The 27,237-nt window shown below is 55.0% G+C and overlaps 2 protein-coding genes across 2 annotated transcripts in view; one reads left to right on the top strand and one right to left on the bottom strand.

Moving 5' to 3' along the window:
* The window catches only part of Xpc (xeroderma pigmentosum, complementation group C), a gene marked incomplete in the record, with an annotated part of 32,385 nt that extends 18,901 nt beyond the window's left edge, over window positions 1–13,484 (top strand). Inside the window, 9 exon segments of the mRNA XM_005387261.2 lie at window positions 2,577–2,666; window positions 3,531–4,397; window positions 5,907–6,067; window positions 8,774–8,855; window positions 10,698–10,832; window positions 10,904–11,073; window positions 11,515–11,608; window positions 12,020–12,109; window positions 12,696–13,484. Coding sequence (XP_005387318.2) covers window positions 2,577–2,666; window positions 3,531–4,397; window positions 5,907–6,067; window positions 8,774–8,855; window positions 10,698–10,832; window positions 10,904–11,073; window positions 11,515–11,608; window positions 12,020–12,109; window positions 12,696–12,908 — 1,902 coding nt within the window.
* A 922-nt stretch (window positions 13,485–14,406) lies between these two features.
* Tmem43 (transmembrane protein 43) overlaps window positions 14,407–27,237 on the bottom strand; it is a 13,510-nt gene continuing 679 nt past the window's right edge. Inside the window, exons 2-12 of the mRNA XM_005387059.2 lie at window positions 24,026–24,175; window positions 23,290–23,424; window positions 22,577–22,671; window positions 21,885–21,934; window positions 21,670–21,739; window positions 20,977–21,047; window positions 20,403–20,524; window positions 20,160–20,234; window positions 19,491–19,592; window positions 17,120–17,237; window positions 14,407–16,250 (exon numbers count right to left, since the gene is read on the bottom strand). Coding sequence (XP_005387116.1) covers window positions 16,048–16,250; window positions 17,120–17,237; window positions 19,491–19,592; window positions 20,160–20,234; window positions 20,403–20,524; window positions 20,977–21,047; window positions 21,670–21,739; window positions 21,885–21,934; window positions 22,577–22,671; window positions 23,290–23,424; window positions 24,026–24,175 — 1,191 coding nt within the window. The 3' untranslated portion in view covers window positions 14,407–16,047. The remainder of the gene's footprint in view (window positions 16,251–17,119; window positions 17,238–19,490; window positions 19,593–20,159; window positions 20,235–20,402; window positions 20,525–20,976; window positions 21,048–21,669; window positions 21,740–21,884; window positions 21,935–22,576; window positions 22,672–23,289; window positions 23,425–24,025; window positions 24,176–27,237) is intronic.

Below are 27,237 nucleotides of genomic sequence, written 5' to 3'. Positions count from 1 at the left end.
GTGGTGGTAGGGATCAAACCCAGGGCCTCACATGTTAAATGTGTACTTTACCCTGAGCCACACCCCTGCTTCCTAGAAACAGCTGAATATTTTCTTGCCCTTGCACCCACAGTGTGCTGATTTGTTTCCTGGCTGTAGTAGCATCCTGCGTGTAGGATCATTTCCTCTGTGAGTAGGCATAATTTTACTACTTCTTCGCCATTTTGCGTACCTTTTGTTTCTTTTTCTTGCTTAATTGCTCGGGTTGGGACTTCACTGAATCTTTGCCTTGTTCCCAAGCTAAGATGAGGGAAATTTTCAATCTTGCACCATTGTGGTTTCATCAAAGCCTTTTACCATATTGAAAAAGTTCCCTCCCGTTCCTGGTTTCTGAATGTTTGTATTGTGAAAGCATGCTGGGTTTTGTCAAGTGCTGCTTGTGTGTTAACTGAGGTGACCTGTAATTTTTCCCCCTTTTGTTCTAGCAGGGTGGTGTATTACATTGATGAGTTTTTCTATGTTGAGCCACCTTTGCATTCCCAGAAGTCCCACTTGTTCATTCCCCTTCTAGCATGCTGTTGGATTTGGTTTGCTTGTAATTCGATGAGGATTTTTGCATCTAAATTCATAAGTTATATTGGTCTGCTGTTTTCTTACTTTGTCTTTATCTAGCTTTGGTACTAGAATAATGATGCTTTATGGAAGGAGTTAGAAAGTGTTCCCCCTTTTGTTGGGAAGACTTCATGAAAGATTGATGTTGATTCTTCAACTGTTTGTTGAACTCAGCAGTGAAGTTATGTGGTCACAGACTGCTGTGTTGGGGATTTTTTTCATTTCTGACTCAGTCTACTGTTAGAAGTCTATTCAGATTTCTCTTTCTTCTTGAGACACATTGGGAAATTGATGTGCTTCTAGGAATTTCTCTGTTGCCTCCTAGATTATCTAACTTGTTGGCGCAGGGATTGTGTGGTTTCATAACTTGATTTTTTCCCCCTCAGCAGTGCGCGCTGATAGAGTGCTTGTCAAAGGTGCTGACCGTCAGTGCTTGGGCAGCAGCAGATTGTTTTCCAGAGTGCTGTCACACCCTGCTCTTATGTCGTGCTCGTAGTCCTGGGAAGCAGACAAGGCAAGGGTAATTACAGGTGAAGTAGTCTGTCTCACTCATCTGGCGGCTGACACTCAGCTATCCAGACTCAGCCTGGGCTCCTGTGCCAAGCTGTGCTCTGAGACACGAAGACGTTACTGTGGGTGCCACAGGACCAGACTCTGGGCATCCGTTGGGCGGCTTGTGTTTCCAGTGGTGTCCCTGCTGTGTTTCAGGACATGTGTTGTATGTAGCGGCCATCTCACCTCAGTCTCCTCCAGGTTGTGATGCTTTTTTGTTCTCTCTTCACCTTTCATGACCTTCATACTTTGTAATTCCAGAAGAAACAACCCAAAATAATTATTTCTCAAATTATAATGTGGCTTCTAACTTTACTTCCTGTTTCTGAGTTTCACCTCTAACTTCCTTTCCAGGGTATCATGGTATATTAGTCAGCTTTCCCATTGCTGGAACAAAACACCTGAAACTTAGAGGAGAGGTTTGTTTGGCTCACGGTTTTAGCCTGTGGTCAGCTGGCTCCAAGGCAGGAGCAGGATGGCAGACGGGCCTGGAGGAGGAAAAGGTGTTTGACCCGTGGCAGCCAGGAAGCAGAGAGGGGAGGGAGGAGCGGGGACAAGAACACAGCCTCCCGGGTCACACCCAGTGACCAGCTCCAAGCAGGCCTCACCTCCTAACGCTGCGTTCAGCCATACCTCATCCGTGGATACACCCCTGCGATCCAGTGACCCTCCAAACACAAGGAGGCTTGGGGGAGATTTTATATCAAAACCATTGCACAGAGTAAGTGATGAGTGTGCTTGGACCTGCGTGGGGAGCTCTGCTTGAGCATGTCATCACTGTTGCTGTGTGGAGCTCCAGACCCCAAGGAGGCTGCTGTCCTTACAACTGCAGCGTCCAGGTGGGGAAAGTAGGAAGCAGAGAACATGTGTGATCTGATGATACTGACATTTCCTGCCTGTCCCTCCAAAGTGGTATTTCATTGTATTTTCTTTTAGTTATACATCAAATACAGAACAATCAAAAGATAGGTACTCAGGCAAAAAAAACCATAAACACCTATAACACAGCATGTGGATCCTTTTCCAAATATACGTATCCTTAATCATATATGATTTTTCTTATATAATTATGATCATATCCTATTATTTTAACTTTTCCTTTCCTTTAATATATGGTGAATAGGGGCTGGGGATTTAGCTCAGTGGCAAAAGCACCTGCCTGGCAAGCGCAAGGTCATGAGTTCGGTTCCTGGTACCAGAGAAAAACGAAAAAAAAAAAAAAACTTTAGTTCTATGGTGAACATTTTCCATTTTTCTATGAAGATAATCTCAGAATCAATTCTAATAGTGTCAAAGTTCCCGTGTCTGGTGGTCAAGATAGTTTGGTTGTTTTGACCTTTCCTGTTGCCCTGTTACAAACAAGTAGCCAGCGAAATTGAATTAAGTTGTTTCCTGTTTTCTCGGGACAGACGTGCCACACCTTGTCCTTACAGATGTTCCTGCTGATTCTGCGTGCCTTGCAGCTCCTGACCCGACTGGTGCTGTCTCTGCAGCCCCTTCCTCTGAAGTCCTCTTTGGCCAAGGTGAGGCTCTCAGGGCTTCCAAGAAAAAAGCCCAGTTGATCAAGAAAGAAGAAAATGGGCTTCCAAGAAAAAAGCCCAGTTGATCAAGAAAGAAGAAAATTCATCAAGCTTAAAAAGTATTTCGTTGCTGCCATATTTTTGAGGGTATTTATTCGTAAGAGCTACATTCATGGAGCCTGAGTTCTTTGCAACTGGCTTTGTTCCTACCCTGTGGTAGAGGGGTGCAGACATGAGTGGGTGTGCAGTACCCCAAGGTTGGCTGCGCACCGTACCCCCAGGAGGTCTGGCTCTGGGTGCTGTGGTTCTGTTCTGTGAGCTAGAGAAGTCACCTTGTCCTTATCAGCAGAGTGAGTGAGAGGTGGGGACTCTGGATTTCAAGGCACTCCAGGAAGGAGGCCCAGTGCTGTCTCATTCGGGTGGGCTTCATCTGAAGCTCAACAGCGCAGAGGTTGATTTTAATAATGGCTGTACTCTTACAACCACAGCTGAGGTGAGTTCCTAAGCTTTTGTTTGTATAATGCACGTGTGTAAGATGGGTGTTCTTACTGCTGGGGAAGTTGAGACTCACAAGGTAAATAGCTTGCCTAGGTCAGTAAGAAATGAGACAGAACAGGAAATCAGACCTAGATTTGTCTGTTTCTGAATCGTTTGAAAAGGAACAGTATTGTGGCCTCATCTGAGGGGTGATAGACTTTAGCTAGTGCATACCTAACCCTTTGCTACAGGGGAGCCAACAGCCTGTGTGACCTGGGGCAGCCTGGTACACTGATTCTCTACCTCATGACTTAGCCCTGTTAAATTATAAGATCTGTGATATGATTCGCAAAAAAAGGAAGAAAAAATAGTTTTGTTTTTCTGCTTAAGGTTAGAAAACTTCCTAAGGATAGAGCCACAAAGGATCCTGGAGATGCCCCAGGAACTTCCAGTGAAACTCCAGAGAGCCAGCCCGAACTGCAGACCAGTAAAGGAATCAGACAGGGAAAAGCCTTTTCCAGGGGCCCTGACAAGGCAGGCACCAAGGGGAAGAGGAGGAAGACAGCCGCAGGCAGCAGGAAGCACGGAGAGCCCTCCTCCAGTGAGGGAGAGGCAGCTGGGCCCAGTGAGCAGCAGCCCCAGCAGCCTCGGCGTGGCCGGGCCCAGCGCAGGGCCCTCAGGGTGTCTTACAAAGAGGACAGCGGGAGCAACTCCGCCGCCAGCAGCTCTGACTTTGTGCCTTCTAGCGGGGAAGCCCATCAGTCCTCTGAGGAGGGGTCTGAACCTGCCCCTCCCAGGCCGAGGAGGACCCGTGCCCCACAGTGCACGAAGGCTGGCTCCAAGAGTGACTCCAAGACCCAGCCAGGAAGCCGCCGCCAGCGCTCAGCATCTTGCAGCTCTCTGGGAAGTAAAAGAGGCAAGAAAGCATCCCAGGATGATGAAGAGGCAGGAGGGAAAGCAGCCGGTATAGACCAGTGGCTGGAAGTGTTCTGTGAGAAGGAGGCAAAGTGGATATGTGTGGACTGTGTGCACGGGGTGGTGGGCCAGCCCCGGGCCTGTTACAGATACGCCACCAAGCCCATGACCTATGTCCTGGGCATCGACAGCAATGGCTGGGTCCGAGACGTCACTCAGCGGTATGACCCAGCCTGGATGACGGCCACCCGCAAATGCCGCGTTGATGCTGAGTGGTGGGACGAGACCTTGAGACCCTACCGGAGCCCATTCGTGGAAAGGGAAAAGAAGGAAGATTTAGAGGTAAGGCCTGGGCCACAGGGGCTCCAGGATGCAGTGAGATTTTTTTCTTTCCGTTTTTGAGTACCATGTGTGCCCAGCACTGTGTTGGGTAATTTAGTGTGCTACCTCATGAAGGTATCACAGTCACAGTACATAGCTGAGTTATCATTGCTGTAATGTTCTGGTAAAATGCTGTCAGAGCTGAGCCCCAAAGTGGCCAAATATTTGAACCTAACTGTCTGTGGCTTTAAAAGCTGTGTACCTTTAGTTATTACTGAGGTATGAATTTGGGACTTTACAGTAATTCACACAAGTCAGCCAGGTGTGGTGGTCCACACATGTAATCGCAGCTATTTGGGCAGCTGAGGCAAGGAGGATTGAAAGTTTGAAGCCATGGGGTTGGGGATTTAGCTCAGCGGCAAAGCGCCTGCCTGACAAGCGCAAGGTCGTGAGTTCGGTTCCCGGTACCGGAGGAAAAAAAAAAAAAGAAAGTTTGAAGCCAGCCTTGACTACATAGCAAGACCAGTTTCAAAAGAAAAACTAACAAGGGCTGAGGATGTAGCTCAATGGTAGAGTACCCCTGGGTTTGATCACCAGTACTGAAAAAAGAACATATAGAAATCATGTAACACATAGCAAATGAAAGAAGGAGTAACTGTCACTATCTGGCTACTCCTTTGCCTTCAAGTGTGCGCAGACACATGGACAGATACTTATCTCCTGGTAAGGGGCGACCTGGAATGAGTCCCACCAGTTTGTTGCGGGGACCCAGCAAGAAGCAGCACATAAAAGCCTTGTCACTAGTCTAGAGCTGCCACCTACCCAGGCAAGGACATGAGCTGCTTGTGCAGGGCAGCTACATTTGGGTGGGGTGCACATTCATATATGGGCTCACATAGCAGTGCCCGTGGCAGTGTACTTACCCCACACGAGCCTTGCTCTGGCAGGGCCTGGTCCTCTTACTTAGTAGTGACACGTTAGACAGAAACTGTGAGCATGGTTTTCTGACCCACCTCAGGTGTCTGTTGGCAGTGGCTCACTCCAAAGGCCAGGCCTTACTCCCGTTGGGCTTTCCAGGGGAGCTTGGTGAACAGATGTGGGTCGAGGGGGTGTGGGTGCCCACTAAGATCAGAACCCTTAGGGAAGAGCTCATGGGGGTTGTCGCACACATTTCCACATCCCATGAGAGCACATGGTGGGAGCAGTAATGACACAGGCAACTTCACTGAGAAATGCCTCACCACCTCATGGCCTGCTTTCTCTGAAATCTCCACCAGAGCCCTTTTGCCAGGCTGGTTCAGGAGTCTGAGGATTGGAAATCAGTCAGATGACTTTCTTAATTCACTTAATTCTTCCTAGCTTTGGTTAATCTCAGCCACACCATGGCCAGGCTACAGTTACAGCATTAGTCAATAGTGCTTGGAAACCTTGGCCTGCCCTGTGTGGCCGGAGCAAGTTAGGTTAAGGTCATCACCTCAGAGCTCCCCACTCCTGATGGTGTGCTCAGCACTGCCTGTCCGGCCTTCTCAGTTTCAGGCAAAGCACCTAGACCAACCTCTGCCTTCTGCCATTGGCACCTATAAGAACCACCCACTGTACGCCCTGAAGAGACACCTCCTGAAGTACGAGGCCATCTACCCCGAGACGGCAGCGGTGCTGGGGTACTGCCGAGGTGAAGCTGTCTACTCCAGGTGTGTGCGGCGCACTACATGGCTTCCCAGTGGCCAGCTGGGTTTGGCATCTTCTTCCTGGGCTGGGCCAGGCCCAGGTAGGCAGGAGGTGTGGGCTCATCTCATCTCGTCATCAGCAGCACTCAGAGGGAGCTGTCATGTCGTTTTGTGTGTGTGCCGTGAAGGCAAGAGCAGAGACAGTGCGGGATGAAAGGTGAGGCAGGTGGGGCTGGTTATGTGTGAGCCTGGGCTTTATACCAGCCCTGCAGAAGACGAAGTAAGACAGGTACAATTGAAGACAACAGAAAACACACCCATCAAATGTAAGTTAACGTACCAGAAGGAAGGAGTGAAGAATTGGAGCACAAAAGTTAACCACCTACCAGCCCATTTATTTAAATACAGGATGACCAAAAATGGCTTTTTGTCTCATTAATTTTACAACAGGGAATATAAAAACAACAACTACTAGTGTATCTCATGCAGAACGGACTGGTTGAAATGACACCAGCCCAGGGAACACTTGGAGATGGTACACAAACAGACATGCCGCCTGAGTGTTGCTCGGGGTGAACTGTTCAGTGGTTAGAACAAGTGCGTGCCTTACTGGGTGCTGGGGGTAACGGAAAGCTCTGGGAACAGATGGTCTGATGGTGGTTCGGCATTGCCAGTGTACTTAATGCCCCTGAGCGGAACACTTAAAGATGGTTACTCCACAGGGAAAAGTAATCACCAGAAAAGAGGAATAAGAGAAAAAGGAGTTGGGTGTGGTGCACACCTGTAATCCCGGCACTCTGGGAGGCTGAGGTAGGATCATAAGTTTAGCCCCAGCCTGAGCAACTTAGCAGGACCCTGTCTCAACATTTAAAAAATGAAAAAAGGTCTAGGGATGTAGCTCAGTGCAAAAGCCCTGATGCAATCCCTAGGACTGGCGGTTGAGGGGGAGTAAAATACATACAAAATTAAAACTTCGGTGTTGATGTAATTTTGAGATAAGTGTACATAAAAATAGATGGAGGGATTTTGAGAAGTAGCTGGAAGAAGTTGGGAGGTACCACATGAGTGGCAGTGCATTGGGGTAGACTGCGGTTTGTTACTGTGGCAGAACACAGCGTAACGTGTAGGCTTCACCATTTTTACAGTGCATAGCTCAGTGGCACTGAGTGCATTCATGTATACAGCTGGCACTGCCATCCCAGAAGGTCTTCACCCTCCCAGACTCAACCCTGTCCAGGTCCCACCCCTTCTAGCCCCTGCTCCTGCCAGTCCACTCCTGTCCGAGTGTGGCTGCCCTGGTGACCTCCTACGTGGTATTGCGGAGCATCTGGCTGTTTGCTCCACATTCCATCTGTGCTGTAGCATATGTCAAAGTTTGCTTCCTCCCTAAGGCTGGACATAGCAGTGGAGCACACTGTTTACTCCTGGGATGACGCTGGGCTCTTTACACCTTTGGGCTGTGAATCGCGCTGCGTGAATGTTGTTGGAGTCCCTGCTTCAGTTCTTTTGGGAATATACAGTGTCCAGGGTAGATTTCGCCAGGTCAGAGGCAGTCTGGTTCATGTTTTAGGAACTGCTGTGCCACTCCCATTGCAACTGCGCTATTTATACTCCTGCAGCGGTGCACGTGGTCCTCACCCATGCTGACTCTTGCTTGTTTGTGTAGCCATTCTGCGGGTGCAGGGGCCAGATGTGGACACTGGTTCTGCGAGGACTGTGTCCAAGCCTTGTTTCCTCAGGAATATGGGGGGCACCTGTCAGACGTGCCCTGCCCTCTCCCTCCTAAGGACCACCACCATGGCTTTACTAGTTCTTTGGGATTCAGGGATGGTCAGGCTAGGGCAGCATGGGGTGGAGCCTTCATGCTCAGACACAGGGATGATGTTGATAGAGAGGCCTGATCTGCCCTTGGGCAGCCATGGTAGCCATGGAGGTAGGAAGGACAGGGCTCATTATCCCTCATTGGTCAGTGAGGATGAGGAGGCTCTAGAGGGCCACTCAGTGGGAGGCGGCACAGACTGGATTCCATGCTGCCATCATGAGGTGCTGCATTTCAGCTGGGCTGTTGTGCGCGCTTGACCCCTTGCTCGCCAAGTGCCTCCCCCAGAAGGGTGGGGTGCAGACCGAGGAAGAGTGAGCCTGGCACAGCACTGCAGAGCAGAGCCCCACTACAGCATAGACTTACAAGGCTGCAGCATGGCTCTTAGCTCAGGAGAGGGAGCCGGTGGATCTCCGCCTGTGATCACTGTGGCCACCAGTCATTTGCCTGCTCTGTATGCATGCATCTTCATCCCATGGTGCTTCGTTAGCCTGTCAGAGTGAGTGTCCATGCGTCTCTTACTCCTGCCAGCTGTCCCAGGCATGGTGGTTAGTGGATCAGAACCTCGGCAGGCACTGCTGGGAGGCATGGGTTTTCCTCACTGCCACAGGCTGTGGAGGGAGCTCTTACTGGGCGTCTCGGGTGGCACAGGACAGGGAGACCTGGAAACGGACAGGTGGTCTGAGCCTCAGAGGTGCTCTCCACAGAGTGGGCATTGTAGTGGACACAGCTCGTCTGGGTGTGTTAGAAGCAGGGCCTGTCCCGGGACCCGAGCAAGGCTGTGGGGGGCAGGGTCTTCAGGGCTGTGCTGTCCCCTCTGCCACAAGTCACAGGAGGCAGGAGGTCCTGCTTGCCCACAGGCTGGGTGAGGGCTGAGTTCGTCCTTCGTCTCCGTGTGTTGCCTCCTGCAGGGATTGTGTGCATACCCTGCACTCCAGGGACACATGGCTGAAACAGGCAAGAGTGGTGCGGCTCGGCGAGGTGCCCTACAAGGTAACGGCATTGCAGCCAGGTGGCAGAGCTGGGCAGGGAGGGTGGCAGGGGCTGTGGGCACACACCTGTGACAGGAAGCCCCGGTGCTTTGTTTTGGCTTGAGCAGGATTTGAGGAGGAGGCAAGCATTTAAATGGTATTATTAATGAGGAACTTGTAAAAAGGGACCTCCCAAAACATGCAAAAAACTGAGACCAGAGTGTAACCTTCAGCCTCTCCTGGGAGCGTAGGTGGCGCTGCAGTGCTGGTTGGCTGTGAGAGGCTCGCGTGTGCCACACAGACACTCCCCAGTCAGGTGCTCGCGTGCCCCCATGTGTGTGAGCCCTGTGGGGTCTCAGCACTGGAGGCCTGGATCACGACGCGGAGACCAGAGCTCAGGAAGGGAAGATGGTCGTCCAGGCTTCAGTGGCAGAGCCAGCAGGCATCCTCCCCCCGGGGGTGATGCAGCCTGTTAGGGCAGCGGCCCACAGACGCCTCTGCGGTGCCACAGACCTTTCTCAGGACACTGGGCTCGGTCAAGCCAACAGGGCGTGGCTGGTCCTGGAGACGTGTTCTCTCCTTTGGGGCTGTGTGACACTGGGGAGCTGAGGGGCAGAGGACCTCAGTCTTTGGGGGTCAGTGCTAAGTGTGCGGTGCTACTTGTCGCACCTGAGACCCTCACTCCACTGCCCTGGGCAGTGAGCTGCCACCGCCACCACTCAGAAGCAGGGATCTTTTCACCTCGCTAGTGAAGGTCCGCCCTGTCCACAGTGCTAGGACTCACTGTGTGGGACGTGTTGTGAGGGTGACCAAGCTATTGTAAATACAGTTGCTCGTATTATTCGTGATCCTGTCTGCATGTGGCTGTCAGTTCCTCAGTGCATGTGGTCGCACTGCCCACTAGTCGGCCCCACGAGACTGCAGCTGTCATCACAGACAGCTCTAGAATAACTCCGGGCCACTTAGATCCATCCTTTGTTGTGACTCCCCTTGCTCCGCCTCCTGCCTTGTCCTCTCTTGGCACCCTTTCCAGTGAGTCTTGGTTCTGTAGATCTGACACCACCTGCACAGCCTGCCCCGCGAGCATCCTCCACATGGGGCGCTAGTGAGGCTGGAGCGCTGGCCTTTTCCCTGTCAAGCTGTGTCCAGAGTCTCAAGGCTTGCTTCTGCCCTGTGCAATTTGTACCTCCTCTTGCCTGTCACTCATGGTTGGCATGGCAGACCACATCCTGCTGCAATGGGGCTCGGAGCTGATCTCACAGTGGGCTAATGTGAAAGGTGGTAAAGAGGCAAAGAATGCAGTGGAGAAAGCTTGCACCAGGCCTAGGCGCCAGGCTGTGGCCCATACGCTGCTAGGGAGCAAGCCGGGGTCCCAGGCGGTATGGGGTTGGTGAGAGAGACCAATTGTCCTGAAGGACAGTCGGGTGGCGCCTGGGTGTGAATCCTGGCTCTTACGGGCTGGGGATTTAGCTCAGCGGCACAGCGCCTGCCTGGCAAGCATGAGGTCATGAGTTTGATTCCCAGTACTGGAAAAAAAAAAAAAAAAATCCTGGCTCTTAGCATATGTAGATCCTGATTCCTTGAGTGGGTCACCACTGGGTCCACTTTTGTCCCTGAACAGTGAGCAAGCCTGCTTCGCTGGCTGTGCCTCCTGGGCCATCTTCATGCTGTGCAGTTGACCTGACCTGTGGGTTTGTTGAAAGCAGCGCTGTATCAGTGTCTGTTTGCCAGTGCTAGAGACGATAGTGAGGAGGTGCCACCCCGCTCATGGCCTGTCACCAGGGTTGGTGAGGTGCTCAGGCCTGGTGACATGGGCTTCAGGACCCAGGGCCTCCTGGTGAGCCATGGCTGTGTGCTTGGCCAGATGGTGAAAGGCTTCTCCAACCGCGCCCGCAAAGCCCGGCTCGCCGACCCCCAGCTGCAAGACCAGAATGACCTGGGCCTGTTCGGCCGCTGGCAGACAGAGGAGTACCAGCCCCCTCTGGCAGTGGATGGGAAGGTAGGGCTCAGTGGAGCGGTGGGGACCGGGCCCACCCTGCCCAGGTGCTCACATCCTGCTGTCCCTCCCAGGTGCCCCGGAATGAGTTTGGGAACGTGTACCTCTTCCTGCCCAGCATGATGCCCGTCGGCTGTGTGCAGCTGCACCTGCCCAATCTGCATCGCGTGGCCCGCAAGCTGAACATCGACTGTGCCCCGGCCGTCACGGGCTTTGACTTCCATGGTGGCTACTGCCATGCTGTGTGCGTGAGGCCTGGGGCCAGGGGCTCCTGCGTCGAGGCCTGACTGATCTGAAGGCAGCCCTCTAAGTAGTAAAGGCAACTATAGGCCTTGACTTACTGTGGGTCCCATTGAGTCATAGCATCAGTGAATCCAGTGCCCTAGGAACACTGGATGCCGGCTTGTCCTTGGGTGGTCACAGGTGGTGACCCTGTCCTTCCTGGTTTCTAAGTTCTGTCCTGTGGAGCAGTACTGCAGACGAGCCCTCTCTGGCTCCTAGGCAGGCTGGGGAGGAGAGGTGGCATGGACTCCCTACGCCTGCTCTTGCCAGGTTGGCTGTCCCGGTTGGCCCAGTATACCCACAAGGGCCCCAAGTGCTCAGAAGGGGCCCCTGTCTCCAAGAAGGGGAGGGTGGGACCGGCAGGCAGCAGGCTCAGGTGAAGTCATCGTGTCATGCCCCACAGAACCGACGGCTATGTTGTCTGTGAGGAGTTTAGGGATGTGCTCCTGACTGCCTGGGAGAACGAGCAGGCCCTCATTGAGAAGAAGGAGAAAGAGGTGAGCGGTGGGGAGGAGTGGGAGGATGGGGCTGGCATGTGACTGGGTGGGGGGACCTGGAGATGTACTTCCCTTTCTGGCCACTCGTAGGCCAGGGAGAGCAGGTGGCAGAGGCCATGTGCTCTGCAGTCTCCCCATCTTGGGCCCCTGCTCCAGGGACTATAGCTCCTGTCTCTTTCCTCAGCCCAAGGCCTAGGTGACTCTGCCCACTAAAAATAGAGGATTTTATATTGGTGGCTTTCAAGTGATTTTCCAGACGACAGCAGTTTTTTAAAATGCAGCTTGGTGTGACTGACACTGTGTCTTCACACCGAACCTGCGTGGCTGGCTGTAGGCATTCTCCGGCTCCGCCTTGCTGTTTCCCGACAACAGCAGTGCTTAACGCGTCCTCCTGCTTCCTTCCTACTGCAGAAACGGGAGAAGCGGGCCCTGGGGAACTGGAAGCTGCTGGCTCGGGGGCTGCTCATCAGGGAGAAGCTACAGCGGCGCTACGGGGCCCAGGTCAGTGTATGGCCTTCACAGCGGAGCAGCGGTGAGACAGTCACTGCCCAGGTCCTGCTGACAGCAAGGCGTAGACAGCTGCACTCTTAGCTGTGGGCTCCCCACGCCTGCAGCCATACTCAGCCCTGTATCCCCACTCAGGTCACCTCACAGCACCTGTGGCATGCGGCAGGCCAGGCTGCACACACAGGTATAAATGTGACAGCACTCAAGGGCTCCCTTCTGGAACAGGCAAGTCCCAAGGCGGTGATGTGAAAGCCAGCAGAAGTGCCCTGTGCTGTTCAGGCCCCACCTCAACCCACTGCTTGCCCTTAGGAGCTATTTCTGTCCTGCAAGCCCGTAGGTCTGATTTTATATCTCATAGGCGCCGGGCTGCCACATGCCATGACCTTACACAGCTGTGCCTGCCTTCAGGGGTGCCACCTCAGGTCCTTCAGCACTGTGTGTCCGGGCAGACCCCGACATAACCACTGTGTCCACACCTGAGGTCACAGTGAAGCAGCAGCTGCAGTGGCTGGGAACCTCAGAGCTCCTGGAAGGCACTTCCTAGGAGCTACCTGACTGCTTTTCTCTCCTTCCCCTCTAGAGCGATGCAGCAGCTCCACACACAGCTGGAGGAGGTGGGCTGTCCGACGATGAGGAGGGGACCAGCTCACAAGCAGAGGCAGCCAGGGTCCTAGCTGCCTCCTGGCCTCAGAACCGAGAAGCTGAGGAAGAACAGAAGCTAAAGTGCCCCAGGAAGACCAGAAGGGCAAAGAAAGAGGCTGCCGGCCACCTGTTCCCGTTCGAGAAGTTATGACCTGTGCTCCTGGTCTGGAAGGTGGATGGACTCAGGCCAAGCTGAGGTCACGCTGTAGGTGGGTCCTCCCAGGACTGTTCAACAAACCCGAGCCCAGGGAGTTGCCCTGGGACTCCTGTTCTTCCATCTTTGGAGATGGGATAAATTTGTTTTCTTTAATAGGAAGCACTGGGACATTTGCGGGTAGAGGTAACCTATCCATCTTCACCCACCAGACCCTGCACCCTGGCCCTTCTTGGGGCTTAGGATCCTTTCTCTGCAGGCCACTTAATCCCCAGGTCAGGTTCCTGCTGCTGAGCACTGCCTCTTTGTAGAAGACAGAAAGTAAGAAAGTACAGGCCCCGTCAGATCATGGTGTTGGGGGTGTTCCCTGAAGTCACAGCAGAAGACTAGGACAAAGAGCTAACATAGGCAAGAAGAACAGTAATTGAGTGCTAAAAGTATGTCAGTAAAAGTGGATCAGTGTTCAGGTAGATTTTGCTTATTATCAGATACACTGACAAAGCTCTACGTGCTCTGTGTTGAGAAGAAATAACTTTTATAACATTTTGAGAAAAAATAAAGCATTTATCTAAAGATGTGCTTCAGCATTTTTTCCGATTTTACCTCAGCCGAGAGTGCCAACAAGAGCATGATGGTAGGAAAGATGAAGCTTTGTTTTCACACAGGCGGGAACTCATTATACACCTGGAAGATTTTTTTCTTACGCAAGACGTTACTTAAGCTTTGAGAAGAGTCCTTAACTACAGTTTTGAGTCACTTTTATCCAAGGGACACAAATAAAACCCTGGGTGTGACTCAGCAGCCAGAGCACTGCTGGCTGTGTGGCGGAGAAACAAGCCGGGTTGCTATGGAAGCCACATCTCCACACTTCTGTGCCGGAGCCCACGCCTCCTAGAGGTGGGCGCTTTTGAGATGGAGCTACGCCTTGGCTGAAGAAGTAACCTGTTCAGGCAGGGTCTAGGCGGCATGTTGTGGTGAAATGAAGCAGGTCTGCCTTGAGACTTGGGAGTAGGTTTTGGACAGTTACCACCTGCTTGTAGCTAAAGCAAGTGATGTCATTGCTGGTGTCAGAGTGGACAGTTAACAGCAAAAGCAGAAGTGAAGTGCCATGCCTCAGGCATTTCATGGGCTTCACTTTCAGTCTTTATAACCTTGTGAGGTAGAAAGGCTCTGTCCTCAATTTACAGATGAGGGAACTGCGACTCAGAGCTCTGATTTGCCAGACGCCATGAGCCAGTCTGGCCAGCGTGGGACTTGTGCCAGGCAGCAGCCAGCCCCTCCGCCTCTTCGCACATTCTAAAGGTGCCTGGGACATGAGTCACACACTGTAAACAGAGGCACAACCAGCAGGCTCCCCACTGCCTGGAGCGCTCGGGTACCCTTACAAAGATTAACACACTTGTCTTAATTATGCAGAGCAACTTAGAAGTGAGTTACATGGAATGATACAAATAAAGTTGATGGTCTCACCAAAACCAGCATAAATGGTAAACTCTTACACCAAGAGATAGGGAGAAATTTATTTTGAATTTTTATAAAAATACAAAGATAATACAAATTTTGTGGTGGTTTCCCAAAGCCTTCAAAGTACTAACACTATTTTGCTGCACTTTTGAAATTGGCAGTTTAAAATCCATATAAGAAAATTTTTTTTCAGATTTGGTCATCACCTAATTGTACTGTCTCTGTTTTCCAAAAGCATCTGTTGAGAGTTCAGTGATTCACTATGCGGTCGTGGATACCATGTCAGCCCAAAGCCCAGAGAAGTCCCTTCAGGTGCTGGGTGTAACAGAATTCCTGTGCACTGCGCAGACAACCGGACAGAGGGAGAGTACTACCGGTCACCAGGCTCAGATTCTCCTCCCAGGGAAGCCACATGCAGTTGGTTGCCGAAGCAACCACTCCTGGCAAGGGCAAAACAACTTGCTAGAAGAAACCACATAAAGACTGTATAAAACATACATTAGGACATCAAGGTTACAACCTGCTTTAAGGGGTGGAAGAGGAGCTGGAAAGCTCAGGAACTGAACTGAGTATGGGTGAGTTTTATCTAGGACGAGTCAAACCATGGACACTAAGCATGCAAAAGAACCACACAAAAGCAGCCGCTCGAGGGCTAGCACTGCCAGGACAAGGCAGATTCCTGCACCAGCCCTCGTCCTCTTGCTCGCAGATGTGACTGGGTTGGCATGGAGAATACCCAGCACAGAACTCCCAGCCCCCTCCTGGGATGGCTGACTGCAAGCTCAAACCATCGTCAGGTGAGCAGAAAGCAAACCCTGTTGCTGACACTTGTTCCCAAAAGCTTCTCAAAGCTTCACACCGTGCTATCACGTCAGCTGAGTCACACCCAGTTATCACGTCAGCTGAGTCACACCCAGTTCAGCAGCTTTCTGTGCTCTGACTTAACCTCAAAGGGCAGACTCAAGGCTGTCATCTGTAATAAAGAGGTCCACTGTTCAGGAAGTTTGGTTTTTTTAGGTCTTCAGTGACAACCTGGGGTAGAAGCAAAATACCAAAGAAAAATGTATATAAAGCTTTGGAGGTCTCACAGGCCAAAAGGTCCCTGCCCAGCCGGACCGCAGGCATATGCAGCCGACAGACATGCCGGTCCGCTCGTCGTGACATCCAGAGTGACTGTTAGGTACTAGATCGCGTTCTGTCCACAGATCTGTTCTAAGTGCACCTGCCGCCCAGGCCAGTGCTTGGTATGCCTGGTGCCGACCAAGGCTGTCCTCTGGGGTCGTGGCTATGACGGGCTGAGCAGTCTTGGCACTTGAGAAGTACGCAGTGACCAGGGCGATCCCCACCTCCCCAGCAGGTCTCTGGATCGTCGCTGCTGCACCCATGCAGTCCCAGGACAAGGGGGAGGGGACCAGGAAGCTGCTGCTTATTGGGTTACCACCCTCGAGCTGCCATGCTCACCAAAGCTGCTTACAGCAAGAAAGAAGGAGGGGTAAACCTGTGAACACAAGCCTGACAGGCATGCTGCTAGGTCTGCCCCTCTGAAGAACAGTGGGTGCAGAATCCAAGAATCCAAGACTGCCCCTGAGGCTTGGGGATGGAGCTGGGCCAGGCATGGGGCGGCCTGAGTCCCGAGGCTGCCACGGGGGTCAGGTGGACACTACAGCTTCCTTCACTCCAACTTTTTGGCAGGCACCCGTGTCCGGGCAATGAGGACGGGTACCAGGGCCAGGCAGCCGATGAGGAACGCCCACCAGGGTCGGTAGAAGAGCCAGCCAGCGGCCACTGTCAGAAGGGTCAGCGAGGTGGCCATGCAGAAGGCAAAGGCTTTCAGGCCGATGTTGACCAGGTCTCGGAAGACGGGAAACCAGTCCACTGCGGGGAGAGGAGAGGATAAGGCTCCAGGCCACTATGCCTCATGCCTAGCAGATGGCTCCCACTTCGTGGCTGCCCGTTAAGGGGAGGAGAGGGGCACTGCAGTGCGACGTGAGCAGCCTTGAGCGGATTCGGGAGCCCAGAGGGAAGGAGGGGTCCGTCCTGGCCCTGCGTGGTGTAGCTGAGTGCCCTAAGCTGACTGCTCTGCCCACCCTGGGGGACCTGAACACCCTCTCGGGCCTGTGTGCAGCAGCAGGGCTTATCGGGCCTGCCGGGGCCGGTCCTGAGCTAGACAGGGCCTCATCTGTCCTGCTTACTGCTTGGCGCCAGCTGCAGCAGTGTGTGGCGCTCAAGGATGGAACAGGGTGCGTGCACCTCCTGCTGCAGCTCCCTCCGGCCCACAGGCCAGGCCCACACCGGGGAGAACAAGGGGACAGATGGCCAGGTCTGGGGTGGGCGTGTGACACCCACTAGGACTGAGACCGCAGAGGAACCGGCCTGTCTCCCTGCAGTCTGGACATCGTACAGCCATGTAGCGGAAGCTTGGAGCTGCAGGGAGGCTGAAGCCTGAGGAGCACCTGCTGCGAGCACCCACAGCCCGACAGGTCAGACCTCCCACCAAGTCCAGCTCACCCCACAGGCTGCAGCCTCTTCCCCTCGGCTGCTCAACTGCAGAGGAAGGAGGGAGCAAGCAGACAGATGGTCGGAGAAGCCTCTCCGCCACGATGGCCTCCCCTACTCATCACAGAAGGGCCAGACACCCAGTCTCTGCACCAGGGAGTGGCTCTCACACCAGAACAGCTCACAGGAGAGGTGGCAGCACCAGGAACAGCATGAGGGGCTCCCGGAAGCCCCATCTCCGCACTTACCCAGGGTGTAGAGGATCCGAGTCATGAGGTTGAGGCCCATGAACATGGCCATCCAGCCAGCCGCCCGCAGGCCCCAGGTCTTCATGGAGTTGCTCCGGTGTTCTCTGCGAAACACCTCCTGCAGGGTGTGGAGACGAGATCAGGTGCCTGGGTTCCCCGCCCCCCCAGGCACCTGATCTCGTGCAACCCACCTGGTGTCCTGCATGTCCAGCTCATAGTAGAGCTCTGCCTTCCCTGCTTCTCTGTCTTTCCCAGCAAACATGTCCGGTACCCAATCACACTGCAGCAGGGGCTGCAGGGGCTGTGCCCACTCAGGCCACAGCCACTTCTGGACAGGCCAGAGAAGGGCAACCTCCCGCCTGTCCAGGTCCCACCATTTGCCAGCTGCTGCACAGTGTAGCATGGGCGCTCCCTGGAGAAGGTGCCAGCCTCAGCACAGCCGGGGCTCACACCAGCGGGAGGAGCCCCCCTCACCAGCACCGCGCCCTCTCGGTGCACACAGCGGGGTGTATGCAGGTCGGTGCCGACTCCTCCCGCTGCCTGGCCGTTCCTTCATTTCCACTGCTGTCCCGCACTCTCCTGGCCTCTCAGTGCTCAAGTGCTGTGGCTGCTCCTGTCCACACCCCACACACCCACCACCTGCTCCCCAGCTCCTCCACTGCCTCCTAGACAACCCACCTGGTGTCCTGCATGTCCAGCTCATAGTAGAGCTCTGCCTTCCCTGCTTCTCTGTCTTTCCCAGCTCAGCAAACATGTCCGGTACCCAATCACACAGCTGGGAACCCGGGTCACATGCACAGGTTCCTGGCCCCCTACCACCACCATCACCCAGTCTTATCACCCACCAGGGCCACCAAAGCACCCACATTCTCCCAGCCCATCACACGGTCCCTCAGGGACAGCCCATGCCACCTGAAACCTGCCATTGCTGTCCCTCAGGGACCACAGTGTGGGCTTCCAGCTGGTCACACCACACCCTTTCTGCCCTGCCGCTGGCCCCTGGCCCCGAGGGCTGCACCCTGAGAAGGCCAAGGCTGCAGCCACTGCTGGACCTCTGCACCTGTGCACGACCCTGCCAGCTGTGCCTCACTCCTTCATCTCAGCTGGAACACTGCTGCCTCAGAGCTTCCCTGACACTCTAGGCCAGTGCTGGCGAGCCCCTTAGAACGTTCAATGATACGAACAGCTCGCTGGGGCACGTGTGCATAGGTTTGCCACCCTAGTACCAGTGCCCCCTCCTGACAAGATCTACACCCGCTACAATAAAAATGCACAGTATTCATTGCTTGATAGCTACCTTTCACTGCCGTATGGGTTTTACTTGCCCTTTAAACACTTAGCCCTCAGAGTAACTCAGTGGGGTGGGAGCGCATTCCCATTTGGGCAGGAGGCAACCAAGGTTCTGAGAGAACAAGGAACATGCGCAGTCTCACCCACAGTGAGCACGGCTCCTCCTGCCCTGTCCTGCGCTGGAGTCAGGGTATCCAGTGTGTGGGGATGAGGTGGCCAGCGAGTGTGGGGGTTGCCACTGCCAGGCAGCCCAAGGCTCAGTAGGTGGGGACACATATGTGTCCCACAGCTGCCATCTTCCCTCAGCCATAGGCCTCTCTCCCTTCTTGGGACCTGGTGAGACCTGGGGCTCCACCCAGGAGGCAGGAGAGAAACCAGGCCTGACCAAGCCTCCTTCCATTCAGGAAGTCCCTGAGCGGCTGAGCCTGGTGACTGGCCACGTACAAGGAGCAGCACTGCTGAAGGCTGGGAGGCCAATAGGGATGACAACAGGTGGCAGTCACAGTGGGCCTCCGTGCCATTGCCTGACCCCTGCCACCTTCTGGATGGGAACCTGCAGTGCTATGAAGGTCTGCATTGATACTACGTCCACCAACAACAAGCACAGAGCGTGACATCCTGCCTAGCATGACGTTGCCCTCCTTAGTGCTGGGTGCATGTGGCAGGGAAGGGACTCGGGGTGGCTTGGGGACCTGCCCTGCATGTTCCAGCACAAGCCCCTCTACTGCCCTCCAGATGCCTTGGGGGAGGACAAACTCCCTGTGCACTCATGATGCCCACCAAGGTGAGCCCCGACTCCTCCAGAGTGGGCACTGCTCTGCACATGGGTCCCTCACTGGAGAGGCCCCAGAACCCTCAGCCTGACCCAGGGAAGCCCACGGTATCAGTGGCTCTGGCCTTGTGACCTCCACAGCACTGCCCACTGTGTTCTCCCCCAGTGACTGCACACCTTGCACGGGGGAGCTCTCCATGTGCTGTCCTGTGCACTCCACAGGCTGGCCCTCTCCCTCCCCTTCCTCTTCCCACTCGCGGTCACCTCTGCTGGTCGGGGCTCAGGAGGAGGGCAGGCAGCATGACTCACCTCTGCAGAGAAGTCCCCATGGTGCAGGAGCAGCAAGGTCTCCCCTGACTGGGTGGAGTATGGGACAAGCTGATCATCCCGCTGCCGGGCAATCACTGTGACCTGGCCAGGGAAGGCACGTCAGAGCGAAGGGGCATTCAGGGGGTGACACCTCTCCCCATGATCCATGCCACCCAGGGAATTAGTAAGGAGCCCCCAGACTCATCTCCTTCCCAGGGCTCCCCAGCCCTGGAGCACCCACAGCTCCAGGATTCAGGGCAGGAGTGGGCCAGGACAGGACTGCATGTGGCCTGGATGGAGAAGCTAACTGCGGGCAGCGCTTGTGGGCACTATACACCCCACCTGTGTGACACAACGAATGGCGTGGCCAGGCCCTGGGCCGCCCTCCTGCCTCCTGGGCAGGGTAGGAACGCAGGCCAAGTGCTCACAGCCTGGAAACCAGAGCTGGGAAGGGAGTGTGTGTCATAGGGAGGACTCATCAGGAGGACCCTCAAGAACTGCGCTGAGCCTGGGGTCTGTGGCTGGCTGCGGGGCTTGGGGGTTGCAGGGCAACTGCATGTGGAGGCTGCACCTCCACAGGGAGCCTGCAGTGGTCAGCCCTCTCCCAGTCTGAGCCCACGACACCAGGAGTCCTGGCTGACTTAGTGCCGCCCAGGGAAGCAAGGTTACCACGTGGGCCGGGCCCAGGTCGGGATCATCGCTGCTCAGTCCTGCATAGGAAAAATAGACGCGCAGGTCTCCCACCTGGGTGCAGAGGGACGGCAGGGTGAGGTGGATGCACTGGCCTGGCCCACCCCACATTCACTTTCCCCCCCGCTTCCACCTCGCCTGCTGCCACCCAGGAGGCCTCTGTCCCCAGTCATCCGGCTGCATGCAACGCAGGTATGGCTGGCATGGCGCCCCCTCCCATACCTCCGGGAACTTGGGGTTTTCGCTGTGGTAGAAAAAGTCCCCTCGGCGGATGATGTCCACCTGAGGGTCCTCCAGTTTGGACAGGCTGAGTGGCTTGAAGTTGTCGATTTTGTCTATGAGGCCTGAGGGAGGCAGAGTGCTCAACCACTGTGCACCGCACAATCCCCCAGTCTGCCGCCATGCAGCCGCACACCTTCCCACCTGTCCGAGGGGCTCGGCCGTGGGAATCTCCCACCAGGTGTCCCCCTTTCCAGGGCGTCCCTGTTCCCCATGCCCACGCACCTGGGCGTGACCTTGGCCCCCTGCCCTTCCCTCAGATCACAGCCATCACTACCCTCCTGAACTGGGGCCTCCCGGTAGGCAGGACGTGGTGGCGAGCAGCAGAGGCCATGGGGTGGCCAGGCCAGCCCAGCACCGCCTCCTCCCTCCGCTCAGCCACCTGGGGTCCCGGGCTCACTGTGGCTGAGAGAGCTGCCCTGCCCCTGGGGGCAGGTATGGGTGGGCTCCCAGGGGAGCTCCGGGATGAATTCTGGGTCACACACCACCCCCAGGGCCAAGTACCAGGCCAGCTTACCTGCCGAGAGGAAAAACCTGCCGATCTGGACAAAGGGGGCAGTGGCCGTGAAGGACTCCACTGCCATGGCACTGTGGGAGGGAAGGGGTGCCATCAGGGTCCCCGGCCCGGGGCTGCTGTCTGCCTTCCCTGGCCGAGCAACTCACTTTATCCCTGTTCCCCAGTGCTTCAGATCTTCCTGCGTACACCCGACATCCTGTCCTGCACCACCAGCCCCCAGGTGAATCTCTCCTGGACTTGATGCCCCACAGCCCACTGGCCCTGGGTACAGCTGACTCTGACCACCCTGCCAGCACAGCCCTGACCACTGCTCATCACCACACATGGGCAGGCTGCACTGGTCCTCTGCCAACATCCTGAGAAGGCCCAGGCCAGTTGTCTCTTGCCTCCAGGAAGCTCTCCTTGGTCATCCTCCCGCCAGGCTAACCAACAGTGAAATGCTTCCCCGGCATAGTACATGCGAAGCCCCCGGGGCCTCTGTCCATGCCCTGAGTTGGAGGCTTCGTTGAGGGGACCTTGTCTGGGGTTGGCAAGGGCCAGATCATGCTCTCTGTTCCCAGGGCCCGGCACAGGGGTTGGTCTCAAAGCTATGCCTTATGTCATCCCCCGGGGACAGAGCTAAATCAGTCCCATACACTCAGACGTGGACATGGGGGCTAGGGGCTGGCCAGCAGCAGGCTGGCCCACACACACCTGGGGTTTTTGTGGCCAATCTCTCGGTCAAAGTTCCGACTGTTGACGATGTCTGACCGCCACTCGGTATCTGTGAGGAGAGCACAGCTCAGGGTTGGGCACATGTGGCTGGGTGGGCAGCAGGGAGGGCGGGGCAGCACCCAGGGAATCCCACCCGGGCACCACTCCACCCCACAGCCTCCCACGTGGGGCAGGTGCCCACAGGCCGCACTCACTGTAGGAGTACCGTGTCTCCTTCTTCACCTGCCCGTCCTCAGTGTACTCCCTGCAGTGGGGTACAGGCAGCTGCTGTGCTGGCTTGGCCTGCAGGGGCAGCTCCAGACAGAAGCCACCTCAAGGCAGAGGAGCCCATATCCCCACACAACACAGCAGCCGGAGCTAGATGCTCCCTCCCCGGCAGAGCCGCTCTGCCGTTTCTCAACCCAAGGTGACATGCATGCAGTCCCGGCCTCTGGGCTTGGGTCACCCTGTACCCTCTGTCCCAGGAAGACCCTGGGGAGCCCAGCCTGTTCCTGGCTTCCTGCCACACCCATCCAGTCCCACACTGCAAGTGACCTGCCCAGGGACCAGGAAGAGGACGTATGGAAGCTACCCTGCCTGCTCCGGGAGCAAAGGCAGCAGAGGACACACCGGGCTGGGTGAGGCTGTCTGAGTCTGGACCCAGCCATGCCTCAAGCTGGAGCAGCTCTAACGGAGGGAACAGACCAATCCCCCTTTCTCTGAGCAACCCTGCTACTCTGCCTTGGACTTTGCCACCTCCCAATGAAAGGTCACTGGCTGTGAACTCTGGAAGAAGTGGGCATCTTCTGATAGGAAGACTCTGCGCTCTGAATTCCAGAGTGACAAGATGACTCCAGTACTGCTCTTCCTTCCCCATGCTGACTTCCGCTTCCGGCATCCGCCTCACCTGGACTCCTCGGTCTCCACCCACTGGTACATCTCAACATGCCTCCGCAGCTTCACAGCCGGAAGATGCACCCCATAGTTCGGGTCAGACAAGAGCTTCAAAAAGAACCCAACAGAACACAAAAGTTAGGACAAGGCTGTCATGGGCCCAGCACCCCTGGCTCAGGAAAGCCAGACTGGACCAGATATAAAGAGAAGGGGACCAGAATGGACAGCCTTAAAGCTACTTCCAGCAAGAGGGCCAAGCGAGGCTGTCCACCCTGCAGTCCCAACCCCTCACATGGTGACCGCAGACAAGGACCAGGCTGCAGGGCCCAGGAGCAGGCCCACAGCCGCGTGATGGTGGTCCAAGTACTCCCAGGCCCGCCCCGCTGCTCCTGGTGACAAGAGCACCTATGGGGGAGAAGGGCTCAGCATACACCAGGTGCCATGCATGAGTGGCCTGCAAGTGTCACCCATGTCATCCCCAGCTTCCCGACACAGAGGTGAGCAGTGAAAAGGCAATGTAATTGGGCATGGTGGCTCAGGCCTATTATCCCAGCATTCAGGAGGCTGAGGCAGGAGGATTGCTATTAATTCGAGGCCAGCCTTGGCTACAAAGTGAGTTGAAGGCCAGCCTGAAGTGCATAGTGAAATCCTATCTCAAAAAAAAAAAAAAAGGCCATGTAGCTGCCCAATCTGAGCCCCAGCGGCGGCCAGCACTGCCGTGCCTACCTTGGACGTCCGAAGAGCCCCGATGATGTGCACCAGCCTGCCCTCGTTCTCAGGGGCCACACTGTGGATGCTGTCCGGGGTCACCACCAGCGACAGCCCCTCCTTTAGTGAGGTTGCAGTCTTCAGCGCTCGGCCCTGCTCGGGGGTAGGTTCGCAACTCAGGCCTTGGGGAGCACTGAGAGCTGTCACCCCACTTTACTACTAGGAACCTTTGGTCCAGCAAGTACAGACTCAGGACTGAAACCCAGGATTCCTGATTCCCTAGTCCCACCAGCCTCGGCACTGCCCCCTGCTGGACCCAGCTGGGGCTGAAGCCCACCTTGAGCCTTCCCTCCCTTGGGCTACTCTCCTATCCCCACCGCAGGCCTTGCCAACCAGACACATGTCCCCCAATCACTGAGTTGGCTCAGGGGACTGAGACTCAAACTAGTACACTGGAGCTCTCTGCAGCTCTTTAGAAAGATTCTCCTCTTTCTCTAGGATCTCTACGTTACCCAGACATGAGCCCAGATCCAACCATGCCTGAAGCAGGCTTTTCAGGTGTGCACACTAACCCATTCCTGCTGGCTGTTACATCAGTCATGAGGTGGATCACAACGTTACAAAATTCTGATTAAGTTCAGTGTTCTTTCCCTTGTGTAAAATCTAGGCCGTTTACTAGCAAATCCAGACTGGATTCATGACTTCTTGATGCCATGGGGACCTTCACTCTGTACAGGAGGGCCCAAGGTCTTACCTCATTGGTGAAAATCAAGTAGAAAGAGAGCAGGAAGGTCATGAGCCCCACAAACATTCCCCCCGACGTCTCGCTCAACCGCTCCAAGAAGCCTGGCTGAGCGTCCAACGTAACTTTTACATGTTCTCTCCTGGTACCTGTGGTGGAATACTGAGAGAAAAATATTTTAAAATAGAATAGAAATTAGCTTTTAAAAATAGGCTGAAGCCAAGTGTGGTGGCACATGCCTGTAATCCCAGCACTCGGGAGGCTGAGATAGGAGGACTACTTTTGAGTTCGAGGCTAGGCTACACTACATAGTGAGTTCAAGCCAGCCTGGACTGCATAGTGAGACCCTGTCTCAAAAAATCAATCAATCAATCAATAAAAGGAGGCTGAGTTTTGCTGTTTTATTTATGCTATCTTAGTTGTTTTAACATGTACAGTGAAAATGCGTGGATATGAAGTGTACAGTCTGATGGGTTTTGACGATCATCTGAGTGTCCCGGGGTGCCTGGAACACAAGCCTCACACACACTGAGGGACAACTATGCCTAGAAGTGGAACTGCTGGGTTGCTGTGAAATACATGCTCACCTTTTTCAGAAGCTGCCAAACTACAGTACAGAAAGGTAACAGCCACAGATGATACCAGGGGTCAGGCTGGGTGTCCACTGCGGGGTGGGCCCAGACCAGGGCCCCTTCAGCGGGGGTCTCAGGCAGGCTCACTGGGGGAGGGTGGGGTGGGATTCAGATCCCCAGGAGGCCCAGTGGGGAGCAGGGAGTGGTCTCTGGGAGCCTGGGCCAGGGAGATGGGGGCACAGACTAGACCTGAGGACGGCCTCAGCCGCAGCTCAGGGGAACAGCTGTGTGTCCAATCAGCAACATCACTACTGATGGAAAGCCGGCACCAAGGCAGGCTCTGCCACAGAGCAGCCACAGCCTGGGCATGAGCCCTGCACCTGCTGTGCCCTCTGCATCCTCACAGCCCAACCCGGTAGCACGGGGGCCAATCTCAGGCAACTGAGCGAGGGGCACTGTGGGCACCGTGGGGGTCTGCCAGGCTGTGAGTCTCAGGGATGCAAAGTGGACCCAGAAGGTATGGGGCAGCCAGGCCCTTCCTGGCACTGATGGGAGCGGCGGCAGCAGAGAAGAGGCTCCACTCGGTCTCTGGGCAAAGCAGCGGCCACATCTTTCTAACTGTTGCTGAACCCCACCACCCTGGGCCCGAGAGGAGCAGGTGTGCCCTGCACACGGCAATGGACTGACTTTCCACACCAACTGGGATCTCTACGGCGCATCCAACCATCCTAACGACAATGGCGAACACGCCCGGACATGTCACGGGGAAGCCCAGGTCACAGATGGCACATCAGGAGCACAGCCTCCGGGCAGAGCTGAGGCTCCGGTCCCAGCAGAGCAAGGCCACCTGTCCATCCTCTGTTCCACACCATCCTCATCTCCTGAGCCGTGAGCAGCTGCAGGCAGTGACAGAGACAAGAGACTCGCCCTCCTCCTGTCCCCTCAGCCAACACTCAGGACAAGGGCTCACACACCTGGGAGGATGCCCCAGAGACAGGGACCAAATCCGCAGTAAACCGGAGGGTCCTGAGGAATTGTGGAGAATGAATACTCGTAATGCACATCCGTCTCTCAGGAACACGCACCCTCGCACACCCAGCACTGGGAGCCCACAAGGAATAACAATGAAGAGTGGGGAGAGAGAGCCACACTGTCCATTCCTGGGAATGGACAGACCTGGCCAGAAAGCTAGCTGTGCCAGTCACTTGCTGTGTGTGCCTGGGTAAGTCACTCTACCCCGCTGGTCCTGTGAGTAGTAACACCTTCACCAGCGGACAGGCGGTGTTATACTGAGATCTGCTGTCTCCCTGCCCTACCCCACTATCTCCGGGTCTTTCTTCCTCACTCAGCCTGGTGGCTCCATAGACATGTACCCAGCTACACAGCCAGTAAGCAAAGGCCTGGCAGTGTTACAGGCAGCGGAGTTAGACAGAAATATTATTATAGGCAGTCAGACAGGGTCAGGCCTTTAAAGGAGCCAACATGAAAGACAAGATAAGATACCTTATGAGGGCCAGACCTCAAGACAAAGGACTAAACAAATGTACCACATACCTCCCTAGGTGTGAACACCAGGGATTGATATTCTAAATAGGTAAGAACCACCTTCAAAAAGCCAGAAAGAGTCACTAGCCCAACCCCCTACGGGAAAAGCCCCTGTTCTGTATTCATGCCCGCTTGTTAAGTAACTCACTTCCCCATTGGATCCCAGTTTACTCAATTTTACCTGAACAGTTATACTTGTAATCTTATTGGCTGACCATACTTTTGTCCCACCTCATGCCCACCTTGTAATTCCCATTTTCCCCCTATCTTGGACCCGACCAACCTCACCCGGGAGTATTGCCCCATAAAGTCCCTGGGAAGGGCAAGGTCCTTGGCAACCCACTCAGGCCCGCTTCTGTCCCTCTCTTGGACAGAAGCTTCCTTTTCCTCAGTAAATATATTCTGCTCTTAACCTCTGTTGTTCCTAAAATTCATTCTTCGATTTTAGAGAACACGAACTCATCCTAGATATCGTTCAGGTTGGGAGTTTTTCTTTTCCTGTATCAGTAGCAGAGGATAGATACCCGGGCTGTGCTCCTCCGAGGGCTCAGATCCCAGCACACCCAAGGACCACGGGTGCTGGACCACGAAGATCCCTCTCTGACACCATTCAGTAAGTACCTGCCTCTCACCAAAGCCTGCCCTCGCTGGCGCCTCCGCACCATGCCGAGCTGGCCGGGGGCCCTGTGGACTACGCAAGGTGAGGGTGCAGACACAGGGCCATCTCCAAGGCCTTCCAGGTGCAGCGTTCAAGGGCAGCGCTGGGTGGGGTGGTGGGTGACACAGACCCTGGCTCTCAAGAGGTGTGGACGTGGAGGAGGGGAGGGGACACAGGGGACTGGAAAGTAGGTGTAGGTGTCAGGGGAGGGCAGCTAGGCACTGCACCAAGCAAGAGGGCGTGGTTGGGACTGGCGGCTCCCAAACTGGCTCCAGTAGCACTTTCAGGGGTAGGAGGTGAGTCACCAGCTTCTCCCACACCCAGGGCCCTGCGAGGAGGTGGCTGCTGGTTTTGTTCATGAATATGGGACTTTAATAGAAAGTTTCTTTTTGTTTCTTTTCTTTTTTTTTTTTTTGGGGTCGGTCTTGCTCTGTAGCCCAGACTGGGCG

This window comes from Chinchilla lanigera, unplaced genomic scaffold, assembly GCF_000276665.1.
Source record: "Chinchilla lanigera isolate Chin_1 unplaced genomic scaffold, ChiLan1.0 scaffold00028, whole genome shotgun sequence".
NCBI lineage: Eukaryota > Metazoa > Chordata > Mammalia > Rodentia > Chinchillidae > Chinchilla > Chinchilla lanigera.
The sequence above is the reverse complement of the archived record's forward strand: the minus strand, read 5'-3'. Positions and strand labels throughout refer to the sequence as shown.